A 22,983-nucleotide genomic window follows, 5' to 3' on the forward strand; every position below is an offset into this window, starting at 1 on the left:
AAAGGATCTTAGAGGCCACCCTTTTCAGCACAGTAGCTGGACAGGAAGGAGGGAGCATGGGGCTTTCCAAATGCTGTCAGCTGTGTCAAGCTTATGGTGGAAACTTCACAAAAACCTGAGGAGAGATTTGTGTTGCCTGAGCCAATGAGGGAAGCTTAGACAGTTGTTGGAGGCAGCACACTGTATTGCGTGGGTTTATATTAAATTTCTCCAGCTGTGAAACTTAACATAATTTACAGAGTACAGCACACAGTGGCCATAGGCATAATGGAGATTGGGCAGAAATGTTAATTTCAGTGAAAGCTAGGCATTGCTGTCATAGAGGATAATTATTTTTGGAGATAAGGTGCAAGGAACTAGCTGAAGCATTCTTGTGTGTGTCTTGGTAATGGACCTACTTGACTTACATTTCATAATCTCCTAAAGGCAATATTAGAGAGAAAGGGTTTTTTTGCCTCTGCCTTGGTCAGGGAAGTATATAGATGAAAACTAATCTTTCTTTAATCTTGTCTGTTCCAGGGATTTGTTACATTAACCTTGACCGTCCTAAAAATAGATGGTTTTTTTTTCCTCTTCTTTAAATAATGAGGTAGAGGAGGAATTTTTTAGTGTATACTGTTAATTAGAGGTTCATGTTGTGATTTTGGTGCTTGATGATGTGAAACAAATAAGTGTACTTGTAACATTGAAAGGGAGGAAGATGCAGTGGGGGTACTGTATCTAAAACCATACTGAAACAGTTTGTTGGAGCTGTGGAGCATTGACCTTTCTGCACAAAGGGCTGTTTTTTTGATGCGCGCGTACCTGCATTAGTTCAGAGTCATTGTATTTGTTCACTGTTCCATTTCAGATAGTGGTGTGCAGTAGTGTTTCTGTTTAGCCAATGCAGTTGAGAACCAGCAAGCCCAGCAACATGAAGGTGAAGTGTGACCCAACATGCAGTGAAGCCTAAGCTTAACTGAGACTGATTTTTAAAATATTTTTCCCTTTTGTTCTGTTTCAGTTTCTGCCCGCCCCCCCCCCCCCCCCCCCAATTTTTAATGTCATCATTCCAAAAGAACTGATTTAACTTATCTGGGAAAGCAGTTACTGACAGTCTTAAAACAACACTTTTGAGACCTCTACACTGATGCTCCACATATTTGCCTTGTAATAATTTACACTTTAAGATCTCAAAATTGTGTCTAACTGGTGCAGTATCAAAGCGCTTTTGTGCTATATTTTCCTAATGAGCACCTAATTGCCCTCTCAGTTCAAGTCCCAATGGCATTTTTCCACTGGTATGCCCCTGCTGTGTCCTCATATTAGTCTGCACATTTCTTTTCACTCCAGTGCAAGCTAGCATTCTTTAGTAGTTGTGAGGGAAAACTAATATTGAAAAGCTGGCTTCCTTAAGTAGACCCCCTGCTTGGCATCAAGTGTCTTGGGTAAGGGTTTAATTTTTGAGAGTAGTGTTTTTTTGTTTGTGTTTTGTTTTTGTTTTGTTTTGTTTTGTTTTTTGCCTAGCCCATAGAAAGAAAAAAAATCCCACCACATGAAAGAGTCAGGAAAACTACTTAGAAAAGCAGTGAGCTGATATGTTTTGAAAAGCTTTATATTTTTATGTATAGACCTTATGATGTAAAAAGTACAAGTGACTCTCGTGAAGCTCTTATGTCCTCTTTCCTTTCTAAATGTGGTTTGTAGACGTAGTGCTGATTGAGCCCGAGTGAGTAGATATGTGAGTCATTGCTTAGGGTGTAGAGTCAGTGGCCACTGAATTTGCTGTCTGTTTATTGAAACCATGTCCTTATCTATTTTATCTAATTTTTTAAAACAAAGCTGCTTGTTTGCTCAGAGCTTGGTGAGGTTGTGGGACTCACGCACTGGGCTCCCTCCTTGCTAAAATACTGGCACGTCAGTCATTCTTGGATATGGAGCGGTGCTTCTCCCCTGTTTTGGTTTGTCCAGTGTGCATTATCACAAAGCCTAAGCTAAACTAGTGCCTCGCTTTTCTGTGGGTTTCTTGCCTCTTTTGAAGGTGCTATACCATGGGCCACTAGCATCATATAATCCTATATATATATGTGCCTGTTGTGTTACCTGATACATTGAATCTTATGGCTTGGCATTCGAGGCAGATTAAAGAACCAAAGCTGAACCTGTGCCTGTCTGTGGAAACAGTGGAAATTGATGTTCAGTATGGATGGACACAGATGGATGTCTCTTTGCCTTATCTTCAAACTCTGATTACTTAGCCTAATCTATTAAAAAAAGTAATTATTTTTCAATGCGAAGTGATAAACATGGCTGAATAAAGAGCTGTAAAATTGAAATTTAAGTGCATTGAAAGCGAATATCCCAGTTCATTGAAAATGTCTTGTGAATTATTTTTCTGTGGGGGCCACCTGAAATAAAATGAATTACAATGTTTAAATTAATAAACTAAAGTAGTGTGAGCTCTTTGTTTTCAGGGAGATCAATGTTGCCTTTTCCAGTAGATAAATAGCAAATGGAAAGAAAAACATAATAAAACTTTTGTTAAGTGAAGATGGGGTAATGCAGGAATTTTCTTCAAAGAAAATGCCTTAGGAAACTGTTTAACAAGATAAAGCAATTTGGAGTCTAGGCCTATTTTTTATTATTAATTTGACAGGGATGTGAAATTAAAATAATCCATCTCTTTGAAAAGTCTTGGGTGTAGAGGTGGGAGGAGAGGAGGATATGTAAGCCTTCATATTTATACCTGTTCTTGTCCCACTGAAGTGGCTACGTTTGTTGAAACTTGTTTTTCCAGGTTACTGGGCTCAATTTTTCAAAGCTCTTCAGAAATGTTACATACAGAGTTACATCCATCCATATCTAGCTGACACTGATTTCTTTGTTTCATTTATCCTTGTTCCAGATTTGTTACTCTTGCCTTTGGAGCTATTGTGGATTCAATAGTACTGTATTTATTTGACTTTGTTTCAAATTAAGAAAAAAAAAAGGCAGACTGTTTAGTGGAATCCGTTGCTCAGTGATGTTAAGTCAATCTTTTACAGAAACATGTCAAACTGAGTAGGATTATAGTAGGTCTATACAGGGACTGAAGAATAGAAAACAAGGGAAATCTTGAGGACAGATTTGTTTTGTGTTGAATATCCTGATAAAACTTAATCCTAAAGAAGGCAGTGTTTTGGAAAACAGATGATACCTCAACCAGACTACTATGTTATCCAAATATACATCAAAAAGACATATGTATCTGAGTATTTTTGGATGGGCGAAGGGCAGTTAAAACATGCTGCTTCCCCTGCCCCTCCCCACCCCCCCATCAACTTTCTCATACTCAAATGGATAATACTAAGTTACTGAAAACTGCAGAGACGCTTTTGGAAATGTGACTAAGATGCTAGGAATTCCTGAATCTTGGTTCTTACTAATTGTATACGATAGGCTCAAAAGTTGCATCTGTCAGAATTGTCCAGATTTGTTTCCTTTTTCTGCTTTTATCTGCAAAATATATCATTATTTTAGTGCTGTCTTTTCAGAGAGATTATGGGGAAATTGATACATATCTAGAATGATTTGGGGGGGGGGGGGGAGGATATGAATTATCTTAATAAATAGTCTAAGGTTGCAGTTTTCAAGGGAAGGCAAAACAGGTGTGGCTCCATGCCACCATTGGCTTTGGTAGGGCCTTGGAAATCCAGGCTGACCTACTGCCAAAGTAGAGTTATAAAATATATGTTGGGGCTTGCATCTCCCAGAGGCAACAACGGTAGTGAGTCTGGGTCTTTCAGGCATGCCTGCTGACTTTGCATCCCAGATCTGCCCACTTGAAGCTGGTCTGGTGGTTGTCTTTGATCCTTGCTAGTTCTACACGCATTTTTTAGTAACTTCAGTACTAAAATGAACTTTTTCATCAGGAAATATTATTTCAGTTGTATGACTTAATTTTATTTTTTACAGGTTTATAACATTCAATTAGTGTATCCTGATTTATCTAGGGAAACTTTAGGATTTTTCTAATATGGATTTTGGAAAGTGAAGATTTAACAGCATGCACACGCTGAACTGTTAGCGTCGGGAAGAATTCCTAGAAAAGGGTGAACAAGAAAGGCTTGTCCCTTTTGGAAATCTATCCAGATACTCACTCACTTGCTAGTATATACTAGTATAATTGCCCATTTGGGTGTTTATTTTAATATATGAAGGCCTTTTTTTTTTTTTTTTTTAAACCTTGTTATAGCTTAAACTGTCTCCTAATATAGATGCTTATAAGTAAGCTTGGCAAGCCTGGATGCCTGGAGTTGGTAGTGGGTTAAGTCTGAGACTTCAAGAGGATGAAAGACACCAGGGTGGGCTTTGCCTCCAGGCTACAATTAAGATCAAAGCTTGTTAGTAAGATTCCTACTATAAAGGTTGTTGACTGTCTGCTTCCTTCTGTTTCTCCTCATTTTTCAGCTGGTGACTGTAGTAAATAAGTCTGACAAGGGTTGTTCCTTATCGTAGATTCCAGATCTTTTGTGGCAAATCTTGCATATCCTATTGGCCCATGGAGTCTGACAAGCTCAAGACTGCTTTTTTTGGACAATTGCACAAAAGTATGTGCATGTTTCCAATCCTTTTGTGGCTGCCACGAAACAGTGGGAAACAAGGAGCGCAAATGTTAGCCATGTGAGCCTTGCTTCTGCCGTTGGGTCCGTGCAGACCAAATACTGATTGCAGCTGTCTTGAAGTCAATCTCTTGATCAAATGTTGTTATGCAGGACTGAATTTTTAAAATGGGCCATTCACCTGTCTGCACAAAGTTATAGAGTCATTCAGTCACTTCTTCATATCCAGTGACAATTTTTGATTCACTTCCTTTACCTGCAAGACAAAGTGGCATTATTGACAAAATTGTGATCCTTGTGCTTTTAATATAGAACAAAGTTGAACAAAAGAACAACTAGATAGAATTTAGGTTGCATGTAATATAAAAATGTGTTAGCCCCCAAAATTTCATTAGGAAGCAAAATTCTTTCAAAATTTTGATCTTCTTTAGTCTTCAGATGTTTCTTTAAGTTACAGCTGGAGGTTATTATTGAATCTTTCTTCAGTGTCAAATATTGTGGCCAAGTGAATAGGAGGCTTATTGTGAGATGTAATAGGAAGGATGCTATTTTGTTTTCTTCCTGTTTGTTGGCCCAATCATGTTCTTCCAAAAAGAAAATAGAGGAAGTCCTTATTAGGTTGATAGTAGTTCTTAGATTAACTGAGTCGTAGTTGAAGTTTTTGTCAGATATTTTAATGCTCTTCCTCTTGAAGTATTAGAGTTAATGGAATTTTAAATTAACATGAGAGAATATCAATTTGTTTGAAATATATCTCTAGAAATATTCATAAATATAGACATTATCTTATTTCCCTCTGTTAGAAAATGTGGTAATAGCTAGTTTTAATCTTTAAAAGCAATCTGAGTTTTTCTTGACTCGTTTAAATCTACAGTAATCCACTCTTGGGTGCACACAGCATCTCCTGAATAGTACCTGTTCTCCGATTATTGGTTAACCATTCACTTTCTTCTGATTATTAGATTCTGATTTGTAGTGTATGTTGTGGTGAAGCCAATGACAGAAGGGATCAAATTATAGACTTTAATAGCAGTGTGCTATATGTGCTGGTCTTCTATTCAGAACTCACTGTAGATAGCTCCCTATTTTTCTCAACAAGAAAGCACTTAAGTTAATTGCTCCATTAGAAAGACTTAGTAGCTCTTTCTGATCTGTAAGTAGCCTTCCATGCATAGCTGCTGAAGTTTGGAACACCTGCAGCTGAAGCAATTTGAAAAAAAGCTATTGGTGTGCATGGAAAAAAATAAAGTGCTGAAGTTCAAAATATTATCAATGATGCTGTGTTGGAGCAGCCTAAAAGATTTGGCTTTTGGTCTATGCCTAGTGCTATCCAAAACAACATATAAAATTCTTTGTAAACGAATTTTAAAAGTGTCTTGTTTATTCAGAAGCAACTGTGTACACTGTTTGTTCAGAGAGTAGACTCCAGTCAATTGCACACCAGCCAACAGCTGATTTCTCCTTAGAAAGAAACATTGCCTAATATAGATCATAGAAGCCAAAGACCAAAGGGACAAAGTGCTAAAGATAAACAACTCAATCCTCAACTGTTCGAAGGCCTCAATAAAGCCTCTGATTTACAAATCTGGGGTGGGACTCAACTGTTCCCACCTGCAAACTTGTGTCAGATCCTTGGCTCTAATGTGGTGAGGTGCTGGTATGTGGTGTGACCTCCTGTGCCCTTAAGGAGAAAAAACACTGGCTTTCTTATGGCCCTAATCAATCAGTTTCTCTGCAGCTTTTCTTTATCATAATTAAGTGAGGAAGAAAGTACTGACTGCTCTCATTTTATTGAGACAGTGAATGGAAAGAGCCTAGAGAGACAGCATTGCTGAATATTGAATGGCACTCGAAGGTACTCCTCTGGTCTAATAGACTCAGAGGTGCTTTTTAGACTGCAATAGTGGGGGTCTGATTTCAGGAATTTAGTTTGTTGGGTAGCTATAAAAATAGTCTGGTTTTATGCAATGATTTTTTTTTATAAGCTTCAGCAGTGGCTGCACTGTTAATTAGTGAGGGTGCCAAGATTCAGGTGGCTGTTTTAACCATTTTGAGCATTAATACAGTTCTTACCTATGTCTCTACTGTTCCAACCAAAGATGTGAAAGTGAAATTAACTCTAAGTAAGTTTCAGCTCTCCCTCATCCTTTACATTTTTGGCTGTCTTTCATAACGAAATTATGACTTGGTGGAGATGGGGATGTTAGTAAAACCTTAAAAAGCAGTACCAGCTTCTACAAGCTTGTGTGACCAGTTCTGTGGAAGTTCAGGTCCCAAGTTGACATGTATTTTTCAGACCCCTTTGCCAGTACACCTGCAGATATTTTGCTCTGGCTGAGTGTCTGGCTCAGAGTACTTAAAAAAGCTGTGACTCTTTATGCTTCAACTGTAGGTGTAGTGTTAATGGATTATTTGAGACAATAGCCACAACAGAGAAATGGTTTGGCATTTGTTTAAAAATTTACTAATCATATTTTTAGTGGGACTACTTTTTGAATGTATAAAGGTAGGTTCTTAGACAAGCACATGCAGGACTGGTGGCTGGAATTTTGCATGTGTGGTGGTTATGGCAATGAATTATCCTGTTGAATAACTGGCCTTTTAAAGCATTATTTAGATATTAGATTGAAATGCACATATTTTATTCACTTTTAAATCTACATTTAGAGTTTAGGAGATAATGATGTCAACAGTAACAATTGGAAATGTAACTTGTTGCAGCCTTGATGCTATGGTAATGCTCCAATTTATGTATGTATGACATCTTCTCCTGTGGAAATGACTAAATACTGTGTTTTAACCCCAATCAGCAACTAAGCAGCACGCAGCCGCTTGCTCACTCCCCGCTGGTGGGATGGGTGGAGGATCAGAAGAGTAAAAGTAAGAAAACTCGTGGGTTGAGATAAAGACAGTTTAATAGGGAAAGCAAAATCCATGTGCACAAGCAAAGAAAAGCAAGGAACTTATCTACTCCTTCCCATCGGCAGGCAGGTGTTCAGCCATCCCCAGGAAAGCAGGGCTCCATCACGCGTAACGGTTACTTGGGAAGACAAACGCCATCACTCCAAACGTCCCCGCCTTCCTTCTTCTTCCCCTGGCTTTATATGCATGATCATCTTTTACACACAAGTACTTGATCTGTGAAGAACCACATAGGATTGGCATGTTGAAAGCTGACGAGGTGATGAGAGAATATAGTAAGCAGGCAGGTAAATTGAAATAGGTTAGTTATATGGAGGGTGTTTTAGTTTACTTCAGTTCTTGAAGCATAGAGCAATATTTTTTTTACAGATGTTGCACAAAATTACTTGAGAATCCTGTGAACATACAGCTAGCTTCAGTTATTCAAGTTGGATGTCCAACTTCCTCCTTCTGAAATTCTTATTTTGGAAGTACACCGGTGTACATATGTTATTAAGTTTTGCCTGTAGAGTGGGTGAAATGCATGCACTCACCTTATAGTAAATGAATAAGGAATATGTTTTAGTTAGTTTCTACATTTTTTTCTTTTGTTCGTGGTAATTGCTAGTTGCTAAATAGTTAGATAACTCCTTTGCTATTTTCTGCTGTATTCACGCTTTACCTGTGTGCAGTTTATCCGTTTACTCAACACTACACTAAACTCTGTGGAAGAGTTGTGTTGTTGGGAGATTTGTGGCAGAGGCGTTTGGGGTTGTTTGAGTTTTGGGGTGTGTGTGTGTTTTTTTTTTTTGTTTTTGTTTTTTTTTTTTTTTTTTTCTCCCCCCAAACAGGTTTTAAAAAAGAAGTAAGGTACAATATTTTTGTTTGCCGTGATGTTTGTATATGCTGTGTAGGTCAGACTGATTTTCATGAGGAACGTTTGTTCCTCTTGAAAAGAAGTAAATAATAGCCATTATATACAGCCAAGAATTCTTAAGCTTTTGCTGATGGGTTGGAACAGTTGAGTGCTTGGAGATCTCAAGGAAAGCTGAGCTCTGCTTTGTGAGGCAGTTTCTAAACATGTAGTAATAGCTAATACGCCTCTCAAAAGGTCAGTGAACACAATAGAGAAAGCTGGGAGAAAAAGTATATTCCTTTTATGCTCTCTTGTAAAATTGTTTGTTCAAAGATGCACAATAAAATGTGGAAAAGCTTGACAACTGTATTTTACATTTTATTATGAAATACAGAACATTCTTCTGCGTTGCATCTCCTTAGCATGTTTGTTTTTATTGAAGTTGTGTTTTACCACAGGTATACAAATCATGTGGAAGCTTTCTCAGTTCTGCTAACAGGCTCATCCCTTACACTGGCAACTGACCTCTTAAGAATGATGTCTAAACAGAATCTTCATTTTTAGCTGTTCACGTCACTTGAGTGAAATACTAATGTGTGAAGATGGATGCATGGGAAGCACCGTATTATGATATCAGATGGATTTCATCTCAGGTCTTACAGACCTTGTTAGTGCATCTTTAAATAAATAAATAAATTTCCTTTCCTGTGTGACTCTTAACATCATTTTTTCTGACTGAGGACTGACACTTCATTCTTTTTATCGTCATAGAAATAGAAAATTCAACTCTCTTGCTTTGCTTTCTGTTATAATCAGTCCATATTAAAAAGAAAGCCTCTGGTGCAGGTGGTTTTCACTGAATGCTGCTCTGCTTTGTGATAAGAATCAACTGCAAGCAAAAGCTCCCTATTGAACTCTTCCCCCTCCCCCCCTCCACCCCCTCGCCCCCGCTCTCTCTCGGTTGCATGCAACTGTTTTACAGTCTTTACGTAAAAAAGAATAATTGAAGTCATTTTAACAACATTGTCTTTCAGAGAAGGACTTTTATGAAAATATTTCATAAGAGACTCTGTGTTTTTCCAGAACAAGCAAAAAGCAAAACGGAATCTGGCAGGCAAAGGAGAATACATGCCTGTGTGTTTAAACATACTACACACATTACTTGTGCTTCCTGTCCTGTACTCTTTATTAACCCATGTCCAAGCAGTTAGTGCACTACAAGTCTTTAAAATGGCTTTAGTTTTATAATCACTAATTGCAAAGGCCTTGTTCCAGGCCTCCATGCCCCAGATATTTCATTTTCTGTTCTCGCTTACAGGTGCACAGACATACTGTAGATTTTCAGAAATGGCCAGTTGCTTGGTGATGGAAATAGAACACATTTTTTTGGACTCAAACTAATTTTTCAGTATTGCTTTTAAGTAACTTCTTAGTTTCTGGTGTATTTTCTGTGAATAGAAACATGGAGTATGACATCTGTAATAGTATAAGCAGTGGTGGTTTATGGATGTAAATAGCAAAGTCATGCCTCTTACTGTTGTTGGTGAGAATTTATGATGCTTAGCTACATGCAAATGATTTATCTTCTTCTGCTCCTACCATAGCTTTTGAATCCTAAACTCTTCAGAAAAATATTCTAAACAGTGAAATGTTATAGTGCTTATGTGTACTTAAGCTTTAAGCTAGAAAAATAAAGTTAGTGCTTTGAGTATTTGGTGATGAAAATGTAATGGGTAGTCAGGAATGCTCTAAGTGCCTAGCCAAAGTTCAGCCTGGAATTCGAAGCAGGCACTTTACGTGATGTTCCTCTTATTGTTTAGAAATGCTATTTGTTAGTGCAAGGTGATCTGTATTGTAGTTTAGTTAGACATCAGAAGTAATGTGTTGTTGCATTAACCTTATTGATATCTATAATGAATGTTTGTATTATTGACAACACAGCTGTTGTCTAGCTGTTAATGCAGCTTTATGCTTGAAAAACAAGTCTTATATTCATACATCTTGCTGCTTTTGAATACTGTGCACTAGTCTGGACAAAGGAAAGACATTTTGAAATGTTGCTGGGTGCAGAGTTGAGCAAAGGTCAGACACAGTGCAGCCAATTGCAGTTGAAACTGCTCCTCCTAACGTGAAAATGCCAACTTTTGGGGAGGCCAATGGTAGTTAAGTTTGTATCTAGATTTGGCTCTCAATGTCCATGAGCAAAGAAAGAGCTTCCTGCTGCTACCGCTTGAAGAACAGAGTCCCCTCAGGGCCTGAACTGAGCTTGATTGTGATTACTTATTGCTACACTTTAGATGGAAAACTTGATAGAGCTTTTAATACCTAACCTGTCCAAGCATCATTGTACTCAGTGCATGTAGTTTAAATGCCTCAGTTGCATTTTTCCTGCATTTATCAATACATGCTATTTTTAGTGTGTGAGGGAACATGCACCCTTTTTCATTCACTTCATTCTTCTTAAAAAAAAAAAAAAAAAAAAAAAAAAAAAAGTGAAAGCCCAAACCAACCTAACACTCCAAAACAAACTCTTCAGGTACTGGACAGCATGAAGCATTCTCAGTGAAAATACTGTATGACTATGTTAACTTCAGAATTGGCTGTTTCTTCATTATTCTGTGGAGGTAATTGTCAAATGCAGTCTCAAAGTTCTTGAGTACCATGAGGATTCGTTGTTGTCAGATTAGACTATGTATAAATACATGGGATTGTTTGCAAGATCTTATGTCAAGTGCAGACTGCCAAGTTGCTTTGATATTGAGCAAAAAAATCACTGTAACATCATAAAATTTGCTCTCTGCAACATCCATTTTTTTAAATAGTTTCTTTGGTTGCTGGGACCCACTACGACGTCTGCTTTGCAGTGAAGCTTAGTAGCATGCTTTCACATGGCAGTCTTCCAGATCAATATTGATTATTTTGAATTATGTATGTTGGGTGATAGTAGACAGTGAAGTTAAAAACATAGCCATAAGGAAGTGCTTGTGTATTGTAATTTTCTGTTCCCCAGCTTCCTGACATGTAGTTTCTTAATTTGGGACTATTCAAATATATTTGATTGTTTTCTCTGAAAACTGAATATGTGTAGGAAAGTAAAATAAAATTCTAAGTATGCTTATATTTGTTTTTTTGTTTTGTTTTGTTTGGGGTTTTTTTTGTTTGTTTGTTTTGGTTTGGTTTTTTTTGGCTAGTTATATAAGACTGCTAAGCACCTCTGGAAAATAAGCCATTGGTTATAACAAGATTATCTTACTTCCTAAACAGGTGTCTGGAAAATGGAGAAGACTTTGAACAGAATTCATCCAGTTTCTGATCCAGAAGCAACATATTTTCTACAAGTATCATGGGAAAAAGATTTAGGCACTGGCTTTGGTATATTACTTAGTGATGGTCAATGTGCATGGACTGGGACAGGTAATAATGGAAAGAAAAAAATGTTTTAAATTATTACTGTTCTTTATTATGATTTTTAAACACTTTCTAAATTGTGACCTACAACTTGCATCAAAAACTTTTTATGAGCATTACCTCTCTCCAAGGATGGAGGAGGTGGTGTTCATGGTCTTCTGGGATGTGTTCACAGATCTTTCAAATCTGGAAAGATTGCATGCCAAACCTAATACTAATTCATTTAGCATATGGATATGCAATGTTTTGTTCTTTCTCAAGTATACGATTTCTTGCAATGATGTTGGAGTACTCTTCATGGGTGTTTTCCAGATCCTTGAACAAATGTGTCATGCAAGTTCCATTTGCAAATTATGGTTCATGAAGCATTCAATTAGAGATGTTTTTTAAATGTTTTCCTAAAATCTTAATAATTAAAGGTAGCTGTATTTGGTACTCAGATGACTTTTTGAGAAGGAGAAGGGACAAGAAAATATTTTTATCCTGGGCATAAGTTATAAGAAGAAAAAAAAAAAAATAGTGTGTGGGATTTTTTTTCCCACTCAGAAACCTGAATAAGAGGATGGTTCTCTTAATATGTTCATGCTTCTCTCATTCATGCCTAGTGAAAGAAGGAAAGATTTGTGTGTTCCTTTAGAAATGTGTCAAATACTTGATTAAAAGCCCTTCTATCAGTAGCAAAAATATTTCAAAGGGAGGAAAGAATGATATATTTTACAGCATATTGTAGGCAAAAACATTTTCCTGACTCTTCTGCTGAATTATAAGGAGATGTTAATGTATTTCCTTTCTTCCTTCTCCCTGCCCAGTGGACATTGTTTCTTCCCAGTTCCTACATAAGCCAAGCTTTCAAATAGGCCTAAGATACCTCTCTCCCTCTCTGTTAAAAAATAGTGCTTTGTGTGTATAGATGCATGTATACAAACTATATATATGTGTGTGTATATATAGTTCCTGTGTATAAAAAGAAGCTTAATCTTCATTAACCTTCTTTTGAATACAATTTTTACCTTTTTCTTTCAGACCTAGGAAACAAGACTAACTTAAAATATGTCTACATATGTATTAAATCTGCTCTTCCATATTCTTTTTAACATTTCAAACACATTATTGATTAGGAGGTCCTCCACAAGACAAATACATATATTCCAATGCTGGTTCCGTGTAGTCAGTTATGAAAGGTTTTTCTTTCTTGGTTTGACAATAGGATAGTCAAACTATATATTTTCAAAATAACAAAAAGGATGTTAATGTAGATAAATATTTAACTAATTGAGCATACTGGTTTTTCTGTTAAAAAGCTTTTCTGGTTGTTCTTGTGCGACTAAAATCCCCAGCTTAAAACTCACAAAAGCTGATTCTTTATTATTTTTCTAAGTAAAAGCTATGTTACCATCACTGGTAGAGTATAGAAAAAATACGTAAACACAGTTCTCATTTTGTTAACTTCCTGCATCTGGCAGAATGGCTGGATGATCATTTCCCAAAACAGAGGACCAGTGAAAGCAAGATGACCTCACTCTATTAATAGGAAAGAAAGAAACCCACAACAGTTTAGCGTGAGCACTGGGTACTCATCCAAAGGAGAGCGCTTCTATTTCTTCTGCAAGAATCTGATTAATTTCTAAGGAATTCCTATTGAATTTGTAGTCCTTTGAATAATTTCATTAGGAGTTGAAGTTCTTGTGCATGAGGCTTGCTTACTGCACAGATCTGTGTTTTCATACACTCAATGCTGGTTTTGATCACTTTTTCTAAGTTATTACATTACGTTTGAGACTGCTTAGATTCTGAATTCAAAACCTGGGAGCAGGGAAAGCATTGGTCAGACAATCTTTGCTGTGGGAATTCCCTTTCGGGTTTCTCATGCTGTGCATTATTTTGCTTGGCAAGACCTACCAGGAAGTGAATGAGAGTTGCTGATGGAGTTGTCTTTTATGGTTTTTGTATATTTAATGTGATGTTGAAAAGTGTTAGGAGTCCTATTTAAGGAGGGAAAAAAAAAGTAAATCTTGGGGAGGAGGAGAAGCACACAAATATGCAATATGATCTAATGTATTCACTTGGTATTGGGTTAAAGAACTACAGATATATGGATTTATACGTTTCGTGTTTCTCTAATGATTCATCAGTTGTGCTAGTTTTATAAGAAAAAGGAACATACAGCATGTACAGGCACCACAGGAGAAAAAAACTTATAGTGCTCTATTACAGTATATTAGTATCTTTGTTTTTTTAGCTTTCTTATTTGCATTAAAAGTTTATCTAATTTTTTTCAGTGTTCGAAGCATTGTTCTAGACAAACACTTATTTTTGCAAGTCTTAATGTGTGAGGATTAATGCACAACTGACTTTGACTTAGCAGTTGCTTGCTTGTAGGTCTTTTCATGTTTGCAGTGCTGCACGTTGGCTTTTGCTCTTGTTTATGTCCGTGTATGCCAGCTGCAGATGTGTCTGGTGCATTGGGAAGGAGGCAGTGATGCAGCATTGCAGCTAAATAGCATGGCTTTGCATTCGAAGTCTTGTTTGTAGCACAAGTACTAGCTAGCTATACATGTGGCCCTTTGTCTTAGCCTCTCTCTCTTCATGTATTGGGAAAGGGGTTTACATATTAGAAAAAAGATGGTTGTGATGTCCATGCAGGGAAAAAAGGATTGTTGCACCTTTATCCGTTTCTCTTGCTCTCTGTCTGACCTGTGTTCCCTTTCATAAAGATTTTTTTAAACCCCTACTTAGTGAAGAGGGCTGCTGTTTACTTTTTGCTCTGTTTAAATTTGTCTTGTTGGGTTGTAGGAATACATTTGAAAAGCATAACATGTTCTTCAAATGATGATACTAAAATATAAATTGATTGGAATCATTAGTTTATTAGATGTCTGAGAGTATTTCAGTGCCCTAAAGCTCATCAGTATTAGGCTGTATACAAAAACATTTATGTATGATTCTCTATTACATCTCCTGTAATGGACAGCAGAATACAGTTTCCATTTCGAGAGATGTGCTTTTACACAGAGAGCACATCTTGAGTTTACAAATCTGGAGGGATGTACAGTTAAAATGTGCCACGCTTCTCCCTGGCCTCTTTTTTCCAACCCCCTCCATTTTTTTTTCCGTTCTCTGCAATATAGATAATGCAACTTCAAATGTAAAGATAGAAGCATGTTGTCCAATCTAGGAATACTGATTATGAAGTTATTTTATTTCTGGTTTATTCTAATGGATGCTCCGCAGCACTCCTATATTCTTTTTAATGTATACTGATATTTCTGCAGTTTCTGACATCTGCTGAATGTTTGTGTTGCAGATCTGGTAGAATGCTATGTATTGTGCCTTGTTCTTTTACTTTGTGTTTAGCTAGTATGAGTGTGACAGGTTTCCTCTTGTACCTTTAAAAGAAGAGGGGAGCAGAGAATACTCAATTTTAAGCATTGTCTCTCAAGGAGAATATCGGGAAGTTTGTGACAGACTTCAGACTGCCATAGGCCTGACATTTCACATCTTGGTGTGACAAAGACTGACTTTTTCATATTTATTGGGAATAATTCCATTCCTCCCCCCCCCCCCCCCATAACTCCAAAGCAGTTTGGTTCACTTGCATCCCTTTGCTTTCTAGCTTTTGAAGGACCTAACATGTTTGAATCTGCCTAGGGAAAAATGCCTTGTGCTAAGGGATAACTAATGTGATTCTGACCCACTAATTTATCCTTTTAATTGAGTGTATCTGCAGACTCAGATTTTCCACAGAAGGGGGTAGTTTCTCTGTGTATCAACTGTTTGTTTCCTTGCAGTGGTGACATTAGCATGCTCTCTCTTGCCACCTGCATCTCCTTCTTCACTCAGCTGTTCAGCTATATCTTATAAACAGACTAATAGAGTGGGATGTTAGTGACTGACCTGCCTTATCAGATTTTGCAGACTTATGGCAATAACTTAAGGTAATTAGCAAGGTAGTATTTCTTTTTTGTGTGCACAAATAGTTGATGTATTTGTGAATAGACGATCTAACTGATTATTGTGTCCTGTTATTAAAAAAAAAAAAGGGGCACAAAAAAACCAACAAAAAAACCTAATATCTGCCCCCTCAGTTAAGTCTAAGATCAGTAAAAGTCTACAGGTTTTCCATATTATGAAATGTGTAGAGAGGAGGACTACAAAAGCTGATACTTATGAACAAGGAAGAGCTGGTTGGGTAAGTCAAAGCTGGGGGCAGCCTTTGGTTGCAGTGAATACTGAGTTGGTGGAGTTCAGGATTGTGAGAGGAGGGAACAGAGTAAAAAGCAGGATAACAACCCTAGATTTCAAGAGAGCAGGCTTTGACCTCTTCCAGGATCTCTTTAAAAGAATCCCATGGGATATGATGCTGGAGAGAAGAGGGGTCCAGGAGGGATGGTTGATTTTTCAAGGATCACCTCCTCCAAGCTCAAAAATGGTTCATCTCACGGGAACAAGAAATCAAGCAAAGGTGGCAGGAGGATGGCAGGCATGGATGAACAGGGAGCTCCTGGCTAAACTCAGACATTAAAAGGAAGTGTACAAGAGGTGGAAGCCAGGGGAAGGTGACCAGGGACGGATATAGAGACAGTGACCAAGCATGCAGGGATGGGGTTAGGAAAGCCAGAACCCACTTGGAATAGCATCTGGCAAGGGATGTGAAGGGCAGCTAGGACTTCTGCTGCCTAGTCAGCAGCAAAAGGAAGATGAGGGAGAATGTGGGCCTGCTGTGGAATGGGGCAACAGATTGCCCAGAGAGGATGGGGTGTCTCCGTCCTTGGAGATATTCAAAACCCATTCAAAACATAGTCCTGAGCAACCTTTGTAACTGACCCTTCGTTGATCAGCAGAGTTGGACTAGACCATCTTCCGAGTTCCAACCTCAACCACTGTGAGTCTGTGAAAATAAGCTATAGTTACTGAAAGTGTAGAATTAACCCAGAAATCCTGAAGTGTGTGAGGATATAACTTCACAGCAAATAATTATACATTAATGTCTTTGCTGTATTTTTATATGATGGCTTGATTTGATACATACTGCCTCCTTTGCAATACGAAGTTAGCTACTGTGTCAAAAACATTGGAGAAAAATGAAGAAATTTAAAGAGGCTCATGTTTGATTGAAATGATGTTCTATTTCTATCAGTGTGATTTCAATACATGTACAGCCTTATGTCTCAATATGAAACTACCTTCAAAGGTATTTGTATAGAGAAGAGAGATAGTTATTAATAGAGGTTTTAAGTGGGATACTTTTTTAAGTCACTTGCAGTTCTGTGAAGGGTATGTTTTGTGTTTTTGTTTTTTGTTGGGTTTTTGGTGTGGTTTAGTTTGTTTTGGTTTTGTTTTGTAATTGTTTTTTTTCAGGCTGTCACAAACTAATATCCTTTTGCATATCTTGCTCTCTCAAATGCTAGGTAAATCCTAGAAAGGTCTAAGAGCACGCAGGGGTAAATGACAATCTAGAGCAGTCGTCCTCAGAAGATTGGTCAGAAGAAAAGGAAACACATTTTTTAATCAAGTAAACTATCTAAAATACTGTATTGGTAGGCTACACATTAAAGCCTGCATTACATTATACACATCCTATCTTAGCTTTTATTTAGAGTCTTTGCTTATGTTTGTCTGTGCAAGAAACTGCACTCCTCATTGAGATCACTATTCTGATTAACATTTGGTCTCTGAAAATGCTAAGAAAACAGTATGTAGAACAAAATGAAAAGGAAGGAAAATAACCAGGGGCCCAGGTGGTAAAATCAAGAACTGTTTCTTGTTACTCCTAGTGAAAGATGAGGAGTCTTGGTAAGCTGCCATTTCAGTTTGAGGGTTAACCAAAAGAAGATTTAGGAAGAAATAAATGATCAGAAACAGACAGGAAAGGCTGTCATGGTTCTTAAAGACAGTACATCTTTATTGGCCTGTTCTGTACCGTATTCAACCATTCTTCATCTTCAAAGGAATAGAATAAAATTTTCTTTATAGATCTGATGTAATGCAAACTGGAGACATATCCCCCATTTAGTGGTCCTTGAATGTGAACAGTAAAACATGGATTCTTAAGTACCTGGTGTAGCTTCATTTTCAATTTGATGGTCTATTTTGTTTTAAGGTTGTAAGTTACAAACTTGGAAAACTGGATCAAGAATGTGTGAGGAGACAGTTGCATCTGTTGTCTTAGAGGGTTTAGATTACAGGCTTTCAAAGAGAACTGAGAGGGCACAATAAATCATAGTTAAAACATTCCACTCTTTGTTGTAAAGTTAGTGTTATTCAGAATAACTTTAGGCAAGTAGAACTGTGGACTAGTAGCAATAAACCATTTTCAGACAGGAAAAAAAGGGACAGAATTTAATTCTTATGAAAAACGCAGTATTTCTGCTACATTTCCATTAGTGTCTGGCACACTGATATGTGTCAAGGAAACAATAGTTTCCTAATATTTGCCTGTCCCTTAAGGTGTGTGAGTGTGTGTCTGTACGTACATGTAAATATATATACATGTTCACACACATATGAGTATTTATTTTTTACATGTTTCTTTCTGATAGTGTCTGAAGCTGAAATTTCTAGGGAGGCTGCTGACATGGAAATGAATAGAGGAAAGTATGTCGAAGAACTGAAGAAAGCATTGATAGCTGGAGAAGAATCAGCTGGCAAATATAACTTCGCTATTTCAAGAGATGAAGAAAATATGGAGTGTCACTTTTCCTATGAAAGAAATCTGAAAGATGGCTCTGTAAGTATAGTTAAATGTTTAAATTTGACTGTTAAACTATGAGAAGGACTTTCTCGGTACGTTTCTGTATTTTATTAGGTTCTTTAAAATCAAATAGACCTGTGGTACATATTTCAGATTGAATGAATATTATGAACTCTGCCACGGCCCAAGCTAGAAACAAGTTTGTGGTTTCCTATCAAAACCTGGTATCAATAGAACTATTTCTGTGTTACTTTCTTAAATGCTACTGAGCAAGAGTATTGCTTCTCTATTTAAGTTTTGGATCACTGTAGCGATAGGACGAGGGGTAATGGATTTAAACTGAAAGAGGGTAGATTTAGACTAGATATTAGGAAGAAATTCTTTACTGTGAGGATGGTGAGACACTGGAACAGGTTGTCCAGAGGAGTTGTGGATGCCCCATCCCTGGAAGTGTTCAAGGCCAGGTTGGATGGGGCTTTGAGCAACCTGGTCTAGTAGAAAATGTCCCCCCCCCATGGCAGGGGGGTTGGACCTAGGTGATCTTTAAGATCCCTTCCAACCCAAACCATTCTATGGTTCTATGATTTACATTTTAGTCCTTTTAAGCAGGGTATGCCTACATGTTGGAGCTGCAGTTCAGTAGTAAGCTGATACGTTCCGTAAGCTGTAACTTTGTTTTTAATTCCTAACTTGGGAAGCATGCTTCTCTTTTGAAATTCCAGCCCCCAATGCATTTCTGCTTTGCTTGTTTCTTCTTTCTTCTCTCTCTATACTCACCTAAATGTGGAAAAATATTAAAATTTAAGTAAGATTGTTTTCAAATGCTAAAACCTACTTTTAAAATGAGCTTTTCTAATACTTTAAGTATTTTGGAAGCTAACGCTAAAACTGTTTCCTGCTTGGAAATGCATTAAATTACAACTGGGAATGTGGTTCCATGTTGGTTTCTTGGCTGCAAAAGAAAGGACCCTGCTAAAGCAAGAAAGAAACCAGTAGCATCTGTATCTGTAGACACTTTTGGCTATTTCGGGTTGTGGTTTGGTGTTAAATCTTTTCTGGGGAAGAAGCTAATTTAAGGTAATCCTCCTTGCTTATACTCTTTTTTTTCTTTTTTTCTTTTTTTTTTTTTTTTTTTCTTCCCTCCAAAAATTAATGCTCTGCCTTTCCCAAGGTTTGTCACAGCTTTCGTTGTGCTAGGATAGCAGTTGGGCTGACCGACCACTGAACGACATTAGTGAAATAATTTGGGTTTAAAAAGCACTGACTTAAAATTGCACTTATCCAGTTCATGGCACAGTTCTGCAATCAGTTTCACTAGCGTTCTAGCATTATTGAGGGGAAGAAAATCATGGGGAGAGAATGGAGACAAGATTGCAGATAGAGAAGAGCAGGAATGTCTTGGCCAGATCTTTTTTTTTTTTTTTTTTTCCCTGGGGAAAAAAATCTGGCATGGAGTTGTGTCTGGGAGCAAAGTGTCTAGGGATTGTCTTACCTGCTTTCTTTTAAAAGATTTCTTCTTGAGACCATTGGAACATGCTTTGCTTCTCGTTTGGTTAATTTTGGCAGGTATCACCTTTTAAGAAACTAGCAGAGGTGTCTGACTTGTAACAAAAAAACAAACCAAAACAAATAAACTACCTTCTCTGGGATGTGTCTGTTGGAAGTGGAAGGTGAAAATACTTTTTTTCCTCTAAACTGAAAATAGGCAAAGAATACAGTATAGGTATGGGTCACAAACCTCGAATGGGAATGTGTGTATATTTCACATATGCATACCTCTTAGATGAGATGAGAAAAAACTGACTTTAAACGGGGCGGGGCAATCAGATTACCTAATCAGTAGCAGCTCACTTATGTGCTTATTGTCAAGAGTCTTTGCTTCATTTTAGTAAGCAGAGAAAGAGACTCAGTGGAATGAAGTTTGGCTTCTTAAGAGTACTTCATTATAGGCCTTTTTCCTTGTGCAATGTAGGAAATTACAGCACAATTTGGATCTTGACTGAGGTGCCAGAAGTTAGGTGATGTAAGTGTTCCAATCTGCGTTATCAATATTTCTGTGTATTTACCCAAGGCCTTATGGGCTCTGTACCCCCTTCTTGACACTTCTTGTGCTGTTCACAAAGGGTCTAGGTGAAAAGTACTATATTACAGCAGGATTACAAGGTTAGTACCCAATTGTACTTAGAAAATAAGAGCAATAATTTTAAAAATCCCGTTTTTCTTGTCTGTGTCACACATAATATATTCTAAATACCAGACAGATGAAATACCTACTATATTTTTATTAAGGGAAAATATCTTCATATATGTGGGCCCACCTAATATATGTTTCCATCAATTAAGGCTTACGAGAAATTTAAATCATATGAAAACACCTTTATGTCAATTTGGGAAAATAATAATCTGGCCAAAGAAACTGAAAATACAAAGTGTCCTGGTTGCTATGCATGCTTTTAGCTTTGGGTGTCAAAAGTGTGTTTTTTAGAACAGATGTCATTGCTTGGGTGAACAGGTAGCTTTCAGGTATATAATAGAATATGTTTCAAACATTTTGCGAATTCTCTGTGAAAATATTGATGATGTATATCTTTCAGCATCGGATAAGGAAATTAATCTTCCTGAGCTCTGTACATCCAGAGGACTGAGATTCTGTACATTTACCGCAGAGGAAGCCTAGAGAAACTACTCTGCGACTTAAACATGACTTAAATTCAGTGTGTATCTCTTATTAGTACCTATTTTTCTTGCTGGGTATGAGTCTTTATGTCTTTTGTTCAGTCGTTATGAATATTTTCTCTTTTCGTGTTTCAGCAACTGTATATATACACAAATTACAACCTTCCCAGTCTTGGGAAGAGTGTTGCAGGGCAGGGGCGGGACGGGATGATGATGGCAACATGTGTGTGAAGAGAGGAGAGCTTTTGATTAGACTGTACAGCGTTTCTTTTGTTAGATGTGCTACCTGCAGTCAAACTGAGAGATGTAGTTAGTCCAGCCATGAAGATGTAGTTGGTTGTGTTTGAATACTTAAAGTTTTGCTTAGTCTTAAATAATGCAGTTAACACTTTTTAGTTAAAAAAACCCAAAACTTCTGAAATGCATTGTTATACTTTGTGAGCTATAAAATGCTTATCAATTCATGCAGCTACCTATTATTGCAAGTTTTTTCATCCAGTGAGTACACAGGTGCCTAAAAATAAATCTTGTACTTTTGGAAGATCAATATGCCTTTTCTTAGAGGTTTATGCATGCTTATGTATGCAAACTTGATTATTTTAATTAATTTTGATGAAGCCTACCTATAGCATGATGTTGATCACCAACAGTCACCTATGCCCATGTCAGTCAGTAATTTCCAGTGCAGTGCTCTACCACAGTTCTCCATCCAGTCTGGCTAAACCACTAATTCCTAACAAAAGAGTAGAATTTCTACAAAACAATTTGCCTTTTTTCTGCTGAATACATCATAGATTCAGTTGAGTTATGTCCTGGGTCGTTACTTACGAATGGTACCTAAACAGGCTATCAATAATTGCTGGCTGAAAAGTCTATGAGGTTTAGGTACATGATGGGTATACCCCAGCTGGAATGAGCATGTTAAAAGAATTCACAGTGGTAAATCCTTGCAGCTTGTAAGACAAGTTGCTTCTTATTCTGTCTTGTTGTTAAGAAAACTCATATTTATTTGTAGATAGCATAGTTTAAATGATTAATCTCAAATAACATTCTTGATGCATTTATAATTCACACTAGTTAATAATAGTATGGTGTTTACTAATTTTTGTTACTTTAATTCACGAAGAGAATGTGTCTGAGAAAACAGAAAAAGAGCAATAAACTACAACTAATTTTTTTGTATATTGCATCCATGTTGGAGAATTATACTGCTACATCTGTGTACACCATCTTGGTATATCTGTTGATCCCTGTTTCTTGCCAATAACTGCACATGTGAAACATACTCTGTACATGATGAGTATGCTTCTTATATAGACTAGGAACTTAGTAAACAGATCTAATTTGTCATAAATAACAAAAACTTTCGTACGGTGGTGCATCAGAAGCTAGCATTTAGGATTTTAAGTCTTAAAAAGCAGTGTTTACAGTGTTGCAGATCACTAATCATTATTGACTGATGTGAATTAAAGTTAGCTCTGTCATCAGTGTCACTTGATCTTTCTCTTGATGAGCATAATTTTCAGCTTGATAATTACCCATGTTGAAATAGTATACATATGTATAATATGTAATTTATAGAGACATATGTAGTTTTCAGGGGCTTGCTGAATGTTTAAATCTGAAATACTTTGTTTTCAATAGTCTATTTTTCTGAGATTTTTTTTTTCAGTCACGCGTTTGCTTATTTGTTTTCCAGTCTTCTGGTAGAGAATATCTGTAGGTGATTTTGTACTAGTGACTTGTAATAGTCATTTGATGATGATAAAATGTGTTAGATACTGAATTTTCATTTCCATAACTGTACTAAACTGTGGTATTTGAAATATTTTTTACCTTCTTTGGGGCAGCTTCCTAAAGATCTGCTTCCT

The 22,983-nt window shown here is 37.1% G+C and overlaps 1 protein-coding gene across 1 annotated transcript in view; it reads left to right on the top strand.

Annotated features, from left to right (window-relative positions):
* Positions 1-11,612: 11,612 nt before the first annotated feature.
* Positions 11,613-22,983, top strand: part of XRCC4 (X-ray repair cross complementing 4) — a gene marked incomplete at its 5' end in the record, with an annotated part of 164,705 nt that continues 153,334 nt past the window's right edge. The window contains 2 exons of the mRNA XM_082337425.1: positions 11,613-11,751; positions 18,285-18,472. Coding sequence (XP_082193551.1) covers positions 11,613-11,751; positions 18,285-18,472 — 327 coding nt within the window. The remainder of the gene's footprint in view (positions 11,752-18,284; positions 18,473-22,983) is intronic.

The sequence above is a fragment of the Platalea leucorodia genome (assembly GCF_965183815.1).
Source record: "Platalea leucorodia genome assembly, chromosome: Z".
NCBI classification, from domain to species: Eukaryota; Metazoa; Chordata; class Aves; order Pelecaniformes; family Threskiornithidae; genus Platalea; species Platalea leucorodia.